This window comes from Diorhabda sublineata, chromosome 2 (genome assembly GCF_026230105.1).
Source record: "Diorhabda sublineata isolate icDioSubl1.1 chromosome 2, icDioSubl1.1, whole genome shotgun sequence".
In the NCBI taxonomy this organism is placed as follows: domain Eukaryota; kingdom Metazoa; phylum Arthropoda; class Insecta; order Coleoptera; family Chrysomelidae; genus Diorhabda; species Diorhabda sublineata.
Genome location: NC_079475.1, coordinates 22817466 through 22836459, shown reverse-complemented (window position 1 = coordinate 22836459; position 18994 = coordinate 22817466). Strand labels below are relative to the sequence as shown.

Genomic DNA, 18994 nt, shown 5'->3' with positions numbered 1-18994 from the left:
GGCTTTTGCGGTATTAGTTTACTCAGTGCGCATTTTTCACTTCTTTACGTGAAAAGCTGGGGCATAATCCCCCACTCTACATTCGGCTGGATACGTTTTTTCTTTATTTTGTAACATAATGTAAATGTTAACAAAGTTCCAACTTTTGCGGTATAAGTTTTTTATAATTACTATTTTACATGTCTGGAAGGCTGCCGCAGATACACTCCCCGGAACTACGTAAGCTGGAGGTCCATTCACTTACTAGTGATACCAAATAAGGCTTAAAAAAAATTTTCAGCCTTGGTGAAACGACCACCCTCAAAAGGTCGCTAGCTCCGGACTATATGCTGAGAGCAAAAATACGCAGGTTCATTGTGGTAGGTAAAAAATGACGCACTAACCTCTATCCTAAAGGTGCTCTATAGATGTCGGGCTTTGCGAAGGTCATTCACATATCTACTTATCGATTCTATTTAACTGATTCATAACAGTTCTTGCAATATGCACGGAAATGAAGATTTCTCCTATAAATGACGCAAATAGAACTCTGCGTAATAATAGGAACTAGCTCAGTGAGTCCCAGAACAATTTTGAACCACCATCAAATGGAGACAGGTGCTATATAGAAGCTTTTTCCATGTTAACACCACAAATGGAACATTTTAGTCCTACCCACAATCTTAATATGATTGATCTAAAGTAAGTAGCAATGTAGTAGCCGGCCTTCTAAAATCCAACAGGCTTCTGTTAGTCTTCTAATACGAGTTAAGGTAGATAGCCTCAAAAGCCATACATGTAAACCGAAAAGAGAGATCGGATCAGTAAATCAAGAACCTTGGCTTCATATACGACGCAAAATTGAATATTTCTTAAAATACTGATGTAAAATTGATGATGCAGCGCATATTTTATTTTTCAGAAGAGGGCAATGAGAATGATGATCAGTCAAGTTTCGGGCTCCGATAATTTATCTCCCACTCATAATATACTCCATATCTCACTAATAACACAACTAAAAATTGCTTATTATGGCTTTAAAGCTTTATGGTATATAACGTATAATTAACACCTTTTTCATTAATATATTATAAATTATACCGTTATCAGTTTCTACTCTTGTTTAGGTGGTTGGAGAGATACTAATAGCATGGCAAAAGTATACAGCTAGTTCTGACGATGAAATCAATTTACAACAAGGAGATGTAGTTGAACTTCTGGATATAAACGACCCTACTTCTACCAAGTAAGTTTCGTTCTGGCATATAAGTTTCATTCGAAGAATGACGAAAGAAAATGTCAGGAGATAGGCATGAGGGAGTCCTTAACCATGTATCTGAATTTTTTTTTGCTCAGTATTGCTTCTAAGTTTGTTATATCAGTCGGTTTCATTTAATAAAGTGATGAGCTCTATAAGTGAAACTAAGTTTATGAAGAAGATGCCTTTAAAGAAGAGTGTTTGTTTTATTTTGCAGATAGATACAGTATTTTAAGTTTTATGAGGAGGTTTAGCACAATTTGAGATTAGACGTTTCTGAGGAGGAGTGTCTAAGTTGTCAGATAGCAAGTCTCTGAAAATTCTAGTGTTTTTTAATATTAATTGTATTATAATTATAATTATGATCCACAGGGTGATTCTATATTCGACCAACAACGTTCTACCACAGAGAGATCTCAATAAATGATTCATTTTGATATAAGAATACAAACCCTAGTTGCTGAGATATAGGTTTTTTAAAATTTTAAATCAAAATCAAAAATTTGCCAAAAATCAAGGACGCCTTTTTATAACCAACATGCTCCTTAATAAAGTAATATTTTGACATAAACAAACTTTGGAAAAATTTAATTATTGTTTCAAATTGCTTGATTATTTTTAGTTGAAAAACTAATAACCTTTTATGGAGCTAAAATGAACGATGTTGTAGAAATTTGCCTTTAAGTAAAATTCTGTAAGCACGTAAGTAATTTACATATTAATTAATTATTCATTCAATTCCGAATAATGATTAAGTGTAAGTATTTCAAACCAAATGAAAATTATTCATAATCTCAATTGTTCAAACTGTTGGCCGCTTACTTCAATACACTTATTACACCGTTTTGTCATTGAAAAACGTGTCTTTGAGAATAAATCTGGATGGGATTGAATGATTTCTGCCGCAGCTTGAATTCTAGCTACTATATATTGTTTAGATTAGATGATTGTCTCGTGCACTAAGGATTTCACACAGCTCCATATGAAAAATTGATAGTATTTAAGTCAGGTGATCCTGAAGGCCAGCAATTGGGTCCACCCCTACCAATCTATTTTTCTCTAAAACGCCTGTTTAAGTAACTTCTTGCCGCTGCAGCAAAATGGACAGTTGTCCCATCGTGTTAAAACCACATGTGTTGTCTAATATTTAACGGTTCATTCTCCAACAATTCATCCAACATTTCTTCCAGAAGGCGCGTATAAATTGATTCATTTAATTTCTTTGGTAAAATGTAAGACCCGATAACGCAATCTCCAACTATACCCACCCACACATAAACCGAATATTTATACTGAAATCCCCATTCACGAACAAAGAGAGGATTTCCTTCATCCCAAACGTGCCTATTTCTAGAGATGAAAATTCCTTCCCTAGTAAATCTAACCTCGCCGGTATACAGCACATATTTTGGAAAATTTCGATTTTCACGACACTTTTGTAAATACCACTTTGAAAATTCCATACGCACCTGAAAATCTCTAGATTCTAATGCTTGAACACTGGCCAATTTGTATGGATGTAACACTTGTTCTTTTAAAACTTTCCATACAATAGAATAGTCCACTCTTACTTAGACCTACAGTTCGAGTACTTAAGATGGCCTTTCAAAAATATTATTCAATATTTCCTCCTCAACACTATAGAGCATCTGTTCATTTAGATACAGCGGAAAGAAATTACTTAAACCGAGGTTACAGAGTAAAATGAATTTGTAAGGGTGCACCCAATTGTTGGTGCCCTCCAAGATCACCTAACTCGAATCCTATCAATTTTTTTATTTGGAGCGGTATGAAGTCCTTAAAACAATAATCGAATCTGAACAAGATCTAATAGCTAGAATTCAAGCTGCGGCAGAAATCATTCAATCCCATCCAGATTTATTATCAAAAACACATTTTTCAATGACAAAACGGTGTATTGAAGTAAATGGGCAACAGTTTGAACAACCACTGTAACTTTGTCAATTTTGTTATTGTCGTAATACATTTTTGGTTGAAATTGAGATTATGAATAATTTTTATTTATTTTGAACTATATACACTTTGTAAATTTGTAAATTACTTACGTGCTTGCAGACTTTTGTTTAGAGGCAATCACCGTTCATTTCAGCTCCATAAAAGGTTATTAGTTTTTTAACTAAAAATAATCTGCTGCCAGCAGCAGTTTGAGGTATATTTCTGAGAGAATGTTTAATAAGTGTCGTTTAGTCCTATCTGTTGGTGCAAGGATGAAAGCTTTGTTCGACTTCACACCCTTGAGCGTATTGTTGAGGTTAATATTAAGTTCATTTCTGCATGATGTCGCTCTGATACTATGATGTCATTTATGAAATTACTTATTTTCAGACGCATCAAACTTGATCCAGAACTAGACACTGTCTCTGGAGATCTACTTGACAATTCTGCAGCTCGTCATAAATTATCTGTAAAACCTAAAAGGACTTACAGCAGCTCTAGACATTCCCCGACTAGATTAAATATAAATCAAAGGTAAGAGCAACTTATTATAAAGGATATGCATATTTAATTCGTATATGATTTTATTTATTCAATATCTTATTTTTCTGTCAATTTTTTTTCAATAAAAAATAAATTCTAGGTTTATTTCGATAAATAAATTATTTTTATTCATTCCTCTTCATTATGAATCCACAATTTATTATAATTGTATAATTGGGCAAAAAATATTTGGACTTATGTCAAAATAATTAATTGGTTTCAGATGGCTAGTGAGACAAGTAAATGGTAGCAAAAAACAAGGATGGGTTCCTTGCAAGGTTCTACAAACTGCAGATGATCCTACATTGAATACCACCGGTCTTCCAGGAGATGCAGAATTTAGAAGACAGTATGCTTTGATTGTACTAAAATACCACTAAGCTGAAAACTTACCAAGAATCCAAAGTTACTTAGTCAAAATTTATATACTTGGGAAAAAAATCGGTCCTTAAATTATTTTTTAGATTTTCTACCAAAATTCATAAATAATAAGTAGTCTTGCTATCGTTTGTTAATGGTACAAATAGATTTCTGATTACAGAAATCCCAACGTCTATTTTTCTTATTAAAAGTTGATGATTGATTAGAGATAATTCTATAACAATCACCTACAGTTTTTACACTTATTTCTTATAGAGTATATTAGCATGAGCGGAATTTAAAACTTTCAGTGCTTCTGCAAGCGTCGATTGAGACCGAATCACATAAATTCCTATATATTTGGGTGCATTGGCGTTCACTTTTGTCAGATATTGTCGACTCAGATCCATTGAAGCCCATTGAGGTCGATTGTCACTTGATGTTGATTGATAATTTCTGATGTGCATTTACGCCGATTGAGGTCGAATCACATAAATTCCTATATATTTGGGTGCATTGGCGTTCACTTTTGTCAGATATTGTCGACTCAGATCCATTGAAGCCGATTGAGGTTGATTGTCACTTGATTTTGATTCATAATTTTTGATGTGTATTAACGTCGATTGAGGCAGAATCATATAAATTGAGGTGAATCACCAATCACAATACAATACAATTACAATATGCAATTAAGGTAACTAAATAAAATTAATGACCTTTAATAAACTAAATAATAAATGGCATAAATATGGAATAAATAAGAGCCACAGCAAATTAACATAATCTTGATCTTACTTCATTAGCATTTCTTTCTTTATATTAATAATATTTGTTGTTTAAAATTGATGAACATTTCAAATTTAATTTCAACTTTTTACTGCAATTTGTGATTTCGAATAAGTCGGGAAACAACGAATACACGCAAATGTTTCTCAAACATAAATCAACCTTCTTAAATATTCATTCGATAAATTCTACTTTGACTACATCATTGTTGTTTAATCAGAACCATTTCGCCAAAATATTTGGAATGCTATACTTACGTATAATATATGAACCTTGAACAAATTAACAGCTTCTTACGTGTATTATTAACGCTTAACTTGTTGTGTATTTCCAACATCGCTTTAAACAGAATATCCCTCAAAGTTCATTGATAATTTGTTAAATCGTTTTAAAATTATATTGAGAAAAAGAAAGGAAATGCTTTATCAGTCTAAGATTATATATCTTTGTTTCAAGCTATATTTATACCGAAGAAGTACGTATGCAATAAACGCCAGCAACCGACAGTTGTAACCGTCAAATCTTTCGTGACAATTGATCAATCTAACGGAATTGCCAAAATCTGCTGATGCTTATTTAAAAATGGCGGCTATAGGGTACACAGATGTTTTTGCTGTAAGTTTCTGTGCGAATTTCTGCCAGAAACTTGGCTTTCTTGCTTCTTTTTGACTATGTAGGAAGTTAACTTCACCTGAAGCTTTAAGTTTGTACCTTTCAGTTGCCACTGGGTTATTACTTTGCAACCTTTAAATGTATTCACTCATGTTTAATAAACTTGTACGTAACAGTGAAAATTAATTTCCAAAGAAAACAAAGTTCCTAAATTTTGTAAATTGCTTGGAAACATTCTTGCAGACTGACCAAAAAAACTTCAAAAATACTCAGTTTCGGATATGTCAATTTCACTTAAATAGATCTTAATGGTATCTATGAAGTCCTCCTAATACCACAAAACAAAAAGAAAACAATAGAATACAACCGAACTACAGTTACCATCAAACAAAACTAATCATAGCACATACGAGAAAGTCAATTGTTTACCCCACGACCATCATTTTGACGTGGAACTGCTGTTTTCTTAAATTGCCTTTCGCTGCAAATCAGCCGTAACCTTTATTCGCTTGAGAGTTGTTTGATTATTGAGTGTAAAGGTAGTGCAATGAACTGTTGTGAAATTTAACATAAAACATGGAAGAAACCGCAACAAAATTGAGAAAATTGTATAGCTTGCTCGAAATAGCTAGATAATTCAGGTCCACGTTGCTCTTCCACATCAAAAACTTATGACAATATCGAAAAATCGCTATTCTAATTTGTTCTGATGTAACTGATAAAGCAAATTCCACATGACAATTTTAACATGCAAAAAATGACCGACAAATTAGTGTCTGATGTTCTTAGGTTTGAATAACAAGATCATACTAGTGCATGTCACTAATCTAAGTGTTCAGTTTAATGAGCAATTTACTTTTCTTAGCAATGATGGTTATATTTTTTTCGAAATTCATGAGATTTTGTATCTTTACTTGGTTCCTGAAATGTGAAACTATCTTCAAGATGCTGCTGAACTTTTTAAAAGATTAAGACAATGCGCCGGCTCATTTCTCATTGCTTGTCATAAGTATTCTAGCCGCTGGTCCCTTAGTTTCAAAGTATTTATCAACTTTACTAGAATAAGGATAAGCAGAGACGACCCAATTTGCTGATGGTCAAGTCTTAACATCTCAACCAAAACAATTGCCAAACTCATTCCTCATCATTTGTCAAGTTTTTCATCCCAGTGTCAGACCATCCGCTTTATTCACAGAGTTTTTTGATGTGAGGTTCCCAACGTTAACTTGCATGAAAAAGAGCAACATTCTTCTGAGCCATAAAAGATAAAGGTTCACGCATCCTGAAGGAGCCTACAGAAGAAGACCTCCAGTACTGTGGAGTGTTGTAGGAGGAAAATATGACGGAGGTGATAATTAGTGAAAATCCATTAATCAAAATAGAATATTTTACAATATCAGAATCCTTGTGTGTAGCCAAACATCGTATAATGAGAACATGACATGTGACTGCATTTGTAGGCTGAATACATAAAACATCTTACATACAAGATAAACAGAAAATTGTTCCTTATAAAATTATAAATTTTCACGTGAAAACGGAGGACACCTACTTTAATTGAATTCTATTTTATGTTATTAGCCTCTTTTCAAATTTTCATTAATTAATACATTTATAATTACATCATACCAACATCTGTTATTACTAATTTTTAAATCAAAATATTCCGAAAACGGTACACAGTATCGAGTTTTAACAATAGTAACTTCTTGGTGATTTTTAAGTTCCCTTGAAATTTTGTTCAATAAATCTAATATTGAAAAAGTATGCGAAAACATATTCGTATAAAATTAAAATACAATGTTGTCAGTAGTTGCGGCAAAATCATAAAAAATGTGCATAATTTTTTTTCGTTAACCTCTTACACCTTGAATGCGGATGGCGTTATGAAAATTCTTTACTGAGCAAACCCCAAATATTTTTCAGTTTTCTATCTGTCCTAGAGGTAGAATCACCTTTTTTTGTAAGTTTTACCTCTAAAGCTGAGTGTAGATTATGGTCTGTTATGTTCTATTGAAATGTAAACAAATATAATATTTTTCAGCCCATTTTGATTTCCATGAGAGCCTCTCGCTGCTATTGGTAGCGTCAAAAAATAAAGATTTTTTTAGGCATTTTCATACATTAATAACAACATTTTTGAAACGATTTATAAACATTTGAAACAAATAGCATGTTTTATTCGATCTACAATTCTGTGTAATGCAAATTGGACTCACTATTTTATTAATAAAACAAAATACTATTATATTCAAAATCATATTTATATAAACAATACTCAAAATCCATGTCCCTTTTCATTATTGATATGGATAATATATAATATATGCATTTTTTCCTTATTTATAGGGCAGTAGTGAAAGAACTCATAGAAACAGAAATAGAATTCGTAAGAGATCTCGATCTGGTAGTTCAACGATATTTAATTCCTTCGGAATCAGGACAAGTTCCAAAAGTTATAAAAGACAACTTCGATCTCGTGTTTGGAAATTTCAAGGAAATTTCAGAATTTCATCGAACGTAAGTGATAGTTTGGTGGTTGAATGCATTTTGTAATTATGTGTAGTCAGCGCAATTCAAATGAATCACCACTATACTAATTTTGCGTGCCCTTATAAAGTAAAGCATATTCTTTATGTAAAAAACTGGTAGTTTAGACAACTTATGGTGTAAATAATAACAAAATTTTAAAATAACCGTATATTTGGAACAAACCTGTTCATATCTAATGACTACTGAATATAAGCTAACGAGCTGAAGAAGTTTCAACTTACAGACATTCTAAAAACAAATATTTCGAATACTAGATATATTGAATTGAAACACATTGAATAAAATACAGTTTCGAGTGAAAAATTGCCCCCAAATAGACGTTTAGCTTTATCAGTAATCATATGGCCCCTTTTTATAGCATGAAAGCACTTACAAATCATTAAATGGGACAAAGTACCTTCGAAAAAATATTAACGTAACTTTTTCTCAGTTTCATCAATAGTGATAAAACGATGTTCGGTTGAAGTCTATCCGTGAGATTTATGTAAAATGTTGACAGGTGATATCATAAACATGGTGGAATCTACAAATGTATACACCGTAGCAAGAAAGAGTTGTAAACTTTATTTATATAATTTTATTCACAACTAAATAAAAAAGCGGTGTAATCTCCATTTGTGCTGTAAATGTTCGACAATATTTTTCTAGTTAATGTTTAAAGCATTCATTACTTATTTTAACAATGAATTACATTTGTTTCAATTGAATACAATAGCTTTATTTAGACTTACAGATAGGTTGAAATGTTTTATCTACATTTGTAACAAATTATCTATTTTATTTACAGTCATATTCAAATGTATCATTACTCATTTATAGATTTCGGTACTCACTTCCTAACACCAATTAAGATTCATTTCAATGATTAATTTTCTATTCACAATTCAAAATTATGCTGTATACGAGGATGTATTGATATCTAGTTAGTCTAAACCAGTTCCATGCATAAACAAAATATTGTCCAAAAAGATGTCCACCGAAATTGTGAAAATCGAAAAATTGGACTATAGAGCCATCATCAAGTACCTGTATTTAAAAGGGTTAGGAGGTAAGCAGATTTACGAAGATATGCTCAATACCCTTGGATCACTACCGACCGGGAAGGCCAGTTTCTGTGTCAGTCCCCGAAAATATCGATGCAGATGATTTTATAGTTCACGTCAATTTGGACATGACAAAAATTGCTGCAAAATGGATCCCCAAATGTTTGAATGTTGACCAAAAGCGTGCGAGGGTAGAAGCATCGCGTTCGATCTGTGCTCGATTTGAAAACGGTGTAGACTTCTTAAACCGAATTGTTACTATGGATGAGACTTGGGTACATTTCTACGATCCAGAAACAAAGCAAAAATCGATGGAATGGCGACACTCTGGTTCTCCAAGACCTAAGAAGTTTCGTGCCCAAATATCTGCTGGAAAAGTTCTTGCTTCAGTTTTTTGGGATTGCCATGGAGTAATCATGATTGATTTTTTGGATAAGGGTAGAACAATAACTGGAGATTACTATTCGACATTAATGACCACTCTACGGGAAAAAATTAAAGAGAAAAGACGCGGAATGCTATCCAAAGGTGTTTTGTTTTTGCAAGACAACGCCCCTACACATAAATCTCATGTTACCGTGCAAAAAATTCGTGATTTAGGGTTTGAATTACTAGAACACCCCTCTTATTCACCAGATTTGGCTGCGTCCGACTATCATCTTTTTCCTTAACTAAAAAATTTTGAAAGGTCGTAAATTTTCTTCCAACGAGGAGGAGAATATGTTGAGTAATAAAATATTTTGACATTGAAATTTTGTTTGGTTCTATAGTAGGATAAGAATTTTACAATATATCCTCGTATATATTTTCGTGAAATTTATTCCGATCAATTTTTTAGGGTATTGGTGGAAGGTGTAAAATTCAACGCTAATCAACCAATCCTGATAGGAAAAACGTTTCTTAGGCTAGAAAGAGATTTCGATAAACATGTTGCTTATTGTCGAGATGAACCAATGGCTCAAGAATTTTTGGAAACTTCTGATGCCGCATTTGATTATTTCAACGTAAGTACAGCCAAATATCTAAGCAAACCAGCAGATACTGTAGAGAACTTTGATTTAAAATAATAATATCAAACACAAATAACAATCTGTTAGTAATAAATAGGGGGTAATTTACCACATCTATTTAAGCTGCATCCCTGATAAATTATGGCACCTTAAAGTAGAGCCCATTCCTTCGAAAAAAATTAATTTCTTCAGAACCATTTGACTTTAAATTTGATACATAGGGACTATTAGACAGGGCATTCATTAATGGTAAGAAGAAGGAGATCAAACCATTCTGAGGGTTAATTAGGGGTGACCATATTTTCACACCATGTTACATGTTACATATGAACATTTATAATTTGAATGAATTGCTGAAAATGATCACAATTTTCTCTTAAACAAAAAATTACTCTTTGCCGAAAAGTCGACTCCGACTTGTAAAATGAGGTAAAAAAAATCAGTTTTGGGGAATTAATTTCCAACCAGCTGGAATTCATTTTAAGACATCTATTTGGTCCTAAATGCGTGTAATCTAAGTTTGTCCCATCCGAGGTAGTGATCGCACTATTTTAAGTTTTTTGCTTGTAGCTGGAAAACATTCTATTATTTTAGTGCAACCTTATACGGCTTTCAAAACCACCTATCGCTCAAATAGTGTCATAAATAAAAAAAAAACTAACGAGTGCTAAATGTTTGAAATTAAATCCCACTTTATTTTTCACTTTTCGGAAGATAACTCAAAAACTGATAAAGTTCTCTAGCACCAATAATACAATGAAAGAGATTTTCTAATTTTTTCCGTTACGACACTATTTGAGCATAGGTACGATATGTTGAAAACAGATAATCCTATTGAAAAAACATGTGGAATTAAAGTTGTATAGAATTGAATTTCACGTTACATAGTTTGTAATGTTTTTAAATACATTCATTTAAAATTCGAAATCATTTTTTCCATTGTTTTAAGTAATTTTATGATATTTTTTGCACCATTTTTGTACCTTATTGCTTTACAATGTTAAAGGACCTGAGTAGAAGTTTGAATAGTATAAATAAAAATCAATATTAAGTTTTGTTTTACCATTGAATCCTATAAATATTATTATCATTATTAATTATTCTCTAATAACTAAAGTCCTGCGAGCGGTGAGGACAGAAAGGATCGTAGTTTCGCTGCATTAATTATTGCGTGAGCAATAGCACAGATTTAAGGGTTTCTAGAAAGTCATTCTCAAATTACTTCAAAAATTTCTCTACTTTGGGGCAAGTATCAAGGAGATAAATACCAAGACTTGGATACAATTTTGTAGCCTGTCTTTCGAAAGCATATTATAGGTGGAGTATTCTCACTCCTTCCACTTGTAATAATAATGTCGTCTTCATACTTCGTTTTCAGCTTTTTCATCAGTTATTTGATATGAGTTGGAACAAAGTCTAGAAGTCTTCCATTTCTGACAAAGTGAATTGGCATTGATCTTCATTTCCTTCCATGTATTTGGAATTATAGTTGAATATCAGGGACCAGTTATTGCATCTTTTTTCAGGAATTTGATACTACAGAAGCGGTCGTATCCGGCCTCTACCACAACTAGATAACTAGATCATTTTTAAGACGAATCTGTCATGTACCTTTTCATATTGATACCGTTCAACTATATTCAAGAGAGAATTTATAAATTCAATTGTGGTGACATACTACATGGTAACTTCTTACTTTCTTTAGCCACAAATTCCTGTGATGCCTCTTGAAGTTTCCTTCGTCACATGTTTTGTCCTTTAATTATATATCCTTGCTTTCTTCATCTTTCTTTAGATTGTCTTAGAGGAAGATCACAATTAATGTACATATTGAATCAAACTACTGGAATTTGTTCACATCTAGTTTTGCTTTTGGCTTCGACACTTTATTATAAACGTATCGAATACAAGTCAACATATGAAAAATTAAATATAGACCCTTAACTTAGTCGTTATAATTTACTGCGACTATTTTTGGAAAGATTCATAAAATATAACGTGAATTCCCACGTTTTAAAACGTATAAAATATCCCCAATATTATTTGTTAAAGGAAATTCAAAACCACTGCTAGTCCTATTGAATAGAAAGATTAACAATAACGTCATTTAAAAATAATTGCTTAGTGATTAAGTGTCGTATTAACACATGTTAGTACATTCTATTAATATAATACGTAGGTTTATGTGCTACATTTTTATGAGTAACACAAATAACAGTTTGCTATTCACGAGTAGTTGTAGTCCGTTCATACATAATTGGCGATTTATTTTATTTCATATATAGACAATGTGAAAAACATGTCAAATAATAAATTTCGAATTGTTTGAAAATGATTTTATTTCCATTACAACGTTCTGCTAATAATTTTCATACTGAAAAACATTTAACTAAAAAGTGCTTCGAACTATTAATAGAATCAAGATTTACTGCTAGATAACGCAACCACATACCCAAATTATACCTAATCTTAATCCAATTATTAACAAAACAACAACCTATAGAAAGAAATTGAATCCCTTTATAAAAAAAAATTGTATACAGTTATAGGGCTCCGGGAAACAGTAGTCAGAAACTTGCTATACCAACGTGAAAAAATTAACAAGAAAATGTTTATCTAGAAAACTATTGCACATGCCAATTAAGTTGTTTTAATATGTTGTGCCCCAGAAATAAATTAATAAAACACTGAAGAGATGGTAAGAAACAAGGAATAAAAACTTACGTTTCACCTGCAGAAGAAAATAACACAAATGACTCATTTGCAGTGCAATCAATATTTAATATCGCAACCTTGATATATATTATGTTAATTGAAATTATATAAAAAAATCATTCTGCTCGTTAATGTAATTATTGTGAAAAAAAAACAATTTTATTGTCAGATAATTTATTGTTTTTATAGTTCTAAACCTTTTTTTCTCTTAAATATATAAATCCAAATTCTCTCAATTATTCAAATTCTATTTAACACGTAGTCAAAATCCGTCTAATAAACACAATTATCTGGCACGAGCTTCGATAACCAAGTGATCGTCTTCATAGACAGAACGTAACCTAAAATTTATTAACTTAACCTTCCAATGTGTAAAAACTCCCTCCACTAATGAACCTCTTTTCTAGAAAAACAATTCCAGCGGGAAAAACCATTTCATAAAATTTCACTTGACCCAGTTATTTATTCATACTAGGCTGTGGAATATTCGAATTGACTGCTCTTTCTTCCTCTTAGTTTGACCAACATAATTCTTGTCACAATCATTGCTGATAATTTTGCAAATACCAGCCTTCTCCAGATCTAGTACATTATCCTTAGGATTACTTAACAATTATTTCAACGTATTATTGGATTTTGGATAATTTCAAATTATCAAAACTGAAACTTTTAAACTCGCTTATAAATACAACAAAAACAATTGTTGGATAATTGTTGGATATTCCTGAGGATAAAGTACAAAGTATTAGTTTTAGAAAAAAGTGGTGTTATTAGTTGAGATTATTGAGACAAGAAGTTAATATCCGATTTAAAGAGTACTCAGCTCTTTTAAAATATGAACGGACAGAAAAATCGGGTATTTTAGAGCACGCTGTTGTTATTCATTTTTTCAGTGCATTTTAGATAAAAATGAGACTTAAATTTGAAAACCAAAATTTCAACTCTTTTTGGCCAATAAAAAATCCAAAAACCATAAACTTCTCGATGGGCATTGATTTTTTTCGGAAAGTACATACAAAAACGAACAATTTGAAAATAAAATATAATTTAAGTAATTTTTACAAATTATTAAAATCTTCTTGTATAAGGTTAACCACGCTTTCTATGTAACATTGCGTGAATCTCACAGTGCGTGGTTTAATTAGTAAAAAAAATTTGCTCTTGTAATAATACGATTAATAATATGATTTTCATTTTTTTATCAATCAAAAAACATCCTAGATGCACCGAAAAAATAAACTGTATGGAAAAAAATTATTGATAATATTAATTCCTTGATTTTTTATGACCAATGATAGGCTAACCCCTACACTACACTCAGAAAAATAACCATTGCATCTAGTTGCAATAAAAAGCATAATCCCTAACCTTACAAAAAAGCTCGAATAAAAAAAGCTATCAAAAGAAGTACCAGGAAACACGCAGAAAGAAAAGAATAAAATAAACTGTAAAAATCTAAAAACTTACAAGACCTAAAAATAGAAATAAGAAAGTATGAAATTAAGCGTGTTACGTAATATATTAAAAGGAAGAGAAAGGTTGGATACAAACGGTAATATGTTCATCAGTGACCATATTTACCTTAACTAATTTATAACAAGTTTCATTGTGTGAACTAATAATTGTAAGTATAATTAAATAAGTATTTAGTAACTCAATTCAACGCATATATAATTTGGACGTTTTCAAAATTGTCAATGTACTAACAAACAATTTTAAAACGTTTTAAAGCAAATTATCCATGATAAGCTTTTGATATACACATATCCAAGTCCAACGTAAAAATAAATTTATAAATAGTTCCAACACAAAATTCTGCTGGCAAAAGTTTCAATCAAAATTCCAATGTGGGTGACGTCACCTTTTGTAAAACGGAATGATCAGTTAGTTTACATAAAACATTTTGCTTCATTTAATTGAAGTAAAACGATGATAATTGCAACACTAATTATACTCAAATGTTTTTGAGTAATCATCAATCGAATACCTACAAATTAAAAGTGACCATTTTTAATTAATTTTAATTATGTAGATCACTTTAATACCATATAGGTAAATGAAATTAAAAATGTGTTCATATGCATACGAAAAGAAGTCAAAGAATGTAATGTAATGATAATTTATTGAAAAAAACAATTTCTTAATAAAAACAATTCTGCATTCTTTTTACTCACCACATCTTTAATAGGTTATCAAAGTTGATATCTACAGCAATTTCATGTTCAATTCACAAAGTCAGATTGAGATATTTTCTGCGTAAGAGTCGCGTGAAAAGTTGTGAGGATCAGTGTTCAGATTTCAGACAAATCATTTGTAAATTTGTACATCTAGAAAACCAACTCAATACACCTCAAATAACTCTAAATATAAAAGAATAGTTTTGAGATAAAACAGGTGATTCGTGAGGCAGCATGATCGCACCACTTGAAAAAATAATTTTAAGATTAAAATATTCCACAAATAACTATGAACCTCACGTTTATTAGAGCCAAACAACCATCTAACCGGAAATAACCCATTACAAATTTAACAGGAAGTGAAAGAATGATAGAAATAATTTGCTTTAGTGCTCAGGTTCTTAGGTATTAATCAAATTCCATCCATTTGATATAGTTATTGATGAATAATGGGTTATTCATAATTTAAAACATCGTTAACCTTTTATTTCGAAAATATTTACACCGTGCTGAGAAATAGAGGGGTCAGAATCCAGTGGAACAGTTCATTATAATTACACAAGGGTTTTTATACATTTCACTGTTCAAATCTCTCTTTAATTAAAATGCCAAAAGGCAGATGAAAAATTTGTTGCGCGCAAATCGAATAATTATTATTACCACAAACTCACGTTAAATTTCTACAATTCCTTCCCTGTTGGAACGGCGCTATTAATATTTTTATTCTTGTGCAATTAATGGGATTTATATCTTTTTAGATTTTGAAAATTTATTTGACAAATTGAATCTATTTCAACCGTTCTGTTAGAGAACTACTTGTGAGAGAACAAGCCTCAGATTTCTGTGTTTCGATAAAGACTTGTAATATTATCGATGAACACACATAATATTCGCCCCCTACTTTATTCTAGTCCTTATCATCGACTTGTTGAAGGTTTTTAGTGATTTTTTGAGAAATACCTTGTTTTTTGAGTTCACGTTTGTGGTTTAAGGGTGCTTCAATCTTGTAAAAATTAAAATTATTCAAATAAGAATGTTGACATCAGTTGACATCTCCAGATAGAAATTAAAGTTTTTTAATAATTGCAATCCAAAATGTTTATGTACCTATATTATAAATTACCAAAAAACTCCGACCTCAGCAATAAATAGATAGTGGATATAAGAAGAGACAATTTCAAAACAAGTGATAATGAAAAACACTTCACCATGGAAGACTTTGTAGTTAATGTACTTGGTAATATGGTTTTAGAAGAAGGAAAGACTATTATCATTGACTATAAACTCATTATCGTAAAAAATAAATAAGTTCTATTATTGTTGTAATGTAAATATTAAATATAAGGATATCTTGTTCTCTTGTCTCTTCATTCTACATCAAGAACATAGAAAAATGATAGTCTTTCAGATTGCGCCTGTGAGATTTCAATAGCAAATTATTCAAAAGAAAATCAACGTCTGGCATACATAAATAGAAAAATAGAATGAGCATAAATAAAACCAAATGTATATATGACAATAAATAAAAACTAAAACAACCAATATAACAAAGAAAAATATATATATGAACAGTAATTTACAAGATTAACAACAAGGGAATATCACGGAAGTATGCTGACAAAAGATAGGAAAAGAAATACAAAAATAGGGCAAATAAATCGATAATTGTGCAGTAAATGAAACAATGAAAATGCATGGCTGCTGAATGACCAGAAAATATGTGAAATCACTATCAGAAACAAAGAGATTCGGAAGAGAACAATAATAATAGAAATAGACATGAATTGGTATGAGAAAATGACGACAGATCCAGAAAAAATAATAATTTGGATATTCATTTGAAATAGGAGAGGGCTAACAAACAAACACCAACTAAAGGAACTCCATGCACACAAAGCTAATTGAGGAGTATGACAGCGAGCAGTGACAAAAGTGGATGAAAATGGGGAATAGAAATCTCATCTGGGAGTAGCTAAAAAAGATGAAAAGATAGTTCGTTCATCTTAAATCTTTGATTTAATTCAACATTGCTTAATTTCTGGCTGATCTTTAACTTGGGTTTGTGGCGTTTAGGTCTGTGGATTGGGATCTTAAACTTATGGTTTTTAGACTTGCCGCTCAGATTTCAGCTTTCGAATTCTTTATTCGTATGTTCGTGTCTCCGAGAAACTCTAATTATAAATTTTGACAAAAAATGTTCGACTTTAATGCGAATGTGATTTATAACTCGATAATGAAATAATCTCAAGTATCTTAAAATATGCGGCCATATTGACTTGTACGATGAAATTAATTATCAAAATAAAATTATTATTCTCAAATAGCAGAAATATATTTATGCCTCATTCCAAACACCCCTTTGTTGACGGTGGTTAATGAACTTAGGAAACATCCTTTTGATACACATATTTCGTCGTGATTCATTATAGACAATTAGAATTCCAATGAGAGAATAGAAAAGAAAATTTGCGTGGTCTTGGTTTATTTTGATTAAAAATCGACGACCGTACCCACTGCAATTCTCTCGTCTGATATCTGAGCAGTCTTGGATCGTTTCTAAGTATAGAAACGACACCATACTCTCGTCTTTCCCAGTCAGTCGATCCGCGTCCACGAAGTCCGTTAAGTGAGTGCCTAAACGGTACACTACCGAGCTTAAACGCGATATTTCACCCTCGATCCACAGGTACGAGATGCTCATACGTCATTGAATTTTCATGACGTTTCATAGCTTTACCTTTATTTTGAATTGTGTTTGGTTCATCGCCAATATTTGGATTACCTAATTTGGATGATGGTTTGGTGACAGTCTTTGATTATGCTCATTGAATATGATTTCATAACCCACTAATTATCAATTTTAGATCTACAAAGTTACGCCTTCTCATAATTCTACACTAATAAACGTAATATAAGTAAATCGGGAAAATATACAAATTAAATGTTAATAATAGTTTAAGGTCGTATTATTTTTATATTGAGGATGTTTCATCAAGACTGAAAAGACTAATATATAAAGAAATCCAGTGCTGGGTAATAATTTTTCAGTCTTTTTGGCTTTTTTCAAACTAATAGTGATCGGAATAAAACAAAATAATTTAAGCATGGTATATATAAGAGACTTAGTTTATATGTGTATAGGAAACTTATTCTTTATTGCATTTTTTATGAATATACGATTAATTTCAATTTTTTGACATATATGGCCCTTCACAATAAAATTATTTTTCCGAAAATTAAGAGAGTTGGCACTTGAAAATTGTGTAACTTCGCTAAAAAATTAGAAAAGTTTATGCGATATGTATTCAATTTAGAAACGTAGGAAAATTTTTCTGTATTATTTATCTGAATTAAGTAGAATATATTTTGAGAAATCCACAAAAATTTCAAGCTGCATATTTGTTACAAATAATGTTAATAAATGATTATATCGTGTTGCGCTTTGGATTTAGTGATGTATTTTATTTGAATTTTTTTATTATTTACGGAGAATATCGATTTATTATATCTTCATTCTTCTCATTGACAAATAAGATTACAGTCTTGGCAAACTATAAAAGATATCCACAAAATTAGGAGAGAGAAAGAGACTTGGAAGTCCCTGTAACGAGTAGTCAGAGTATTCTAAAAAAATTTGTTCAGTACATATTTTTTCTCTTATATTTTGGAAATTGAAAGCAGAAAACCAATATTTATTCAATATCGAGAAAACTGAGGTACAATATATGGATATTTGAACTTGCATTACTGGACCGATGCTAATCCACAAGTGTTACAAAAAAGTTCCAGAGACTGTACCTTATAAATGAAGAATCCATTAATGTTGAAAAAAACGAGGTTGCTATTCATACAAAGTGATACATATTTCAGGAAAGTTGGATTTGTTAGTTTCTGAAAATCTCAATAGTTTTTTAGAGTTGACTAGGGAACCGCAATTCAGGAAACTTCTGGTAATTTTGTATTTGTTTTGTCCGAACAATTAATTTTTATGAAAGTATCCGT

The 18994-nt window shown here is 31.3% G+C and overlaps 1 protein-coding gene across 9 annotated transcripts in view; it reads left to right on the top strand.

Annotated features, from left to right (window-relative positions):
* LOC130440434 (obscurin) overlaps positions 1 to 18994 on the top strand; it is a 133929-nt gene that overhangs the window by 18860 nt on the left and 96075 nt on the right. For 8 of the 9 annotated variants that reach the window (XM_056773551.1, XM_056773560.1, XM_056773559.1 and 5 more), the window contains exons 3-7: positions 1107 to 1225; positions 3584 to 3727; positions 3960 to 4085; positions 7844 to 8014; positions 9929 to 10094. In XM_056773551.1, the coding sequence (XP_056629529.1) occupies positions 1107 to 1225; positions 3584 to 3727; positions 3960 to 4085; positions 7844 to 8014; positions 9929 to 10094 (726 nt within the window). Of the gene's footprint in view, positions 1 to 1106; positions 1226 to 3583; positions 3728 to 3959; positions 4086 to 7843; positions 8015 to 9928; positions 10095 to 17556; positions 17679 to 18994 lie in introns of those variants that run through there. The other variant, XM_056773558.1, reaches the window with a different exon arrangement.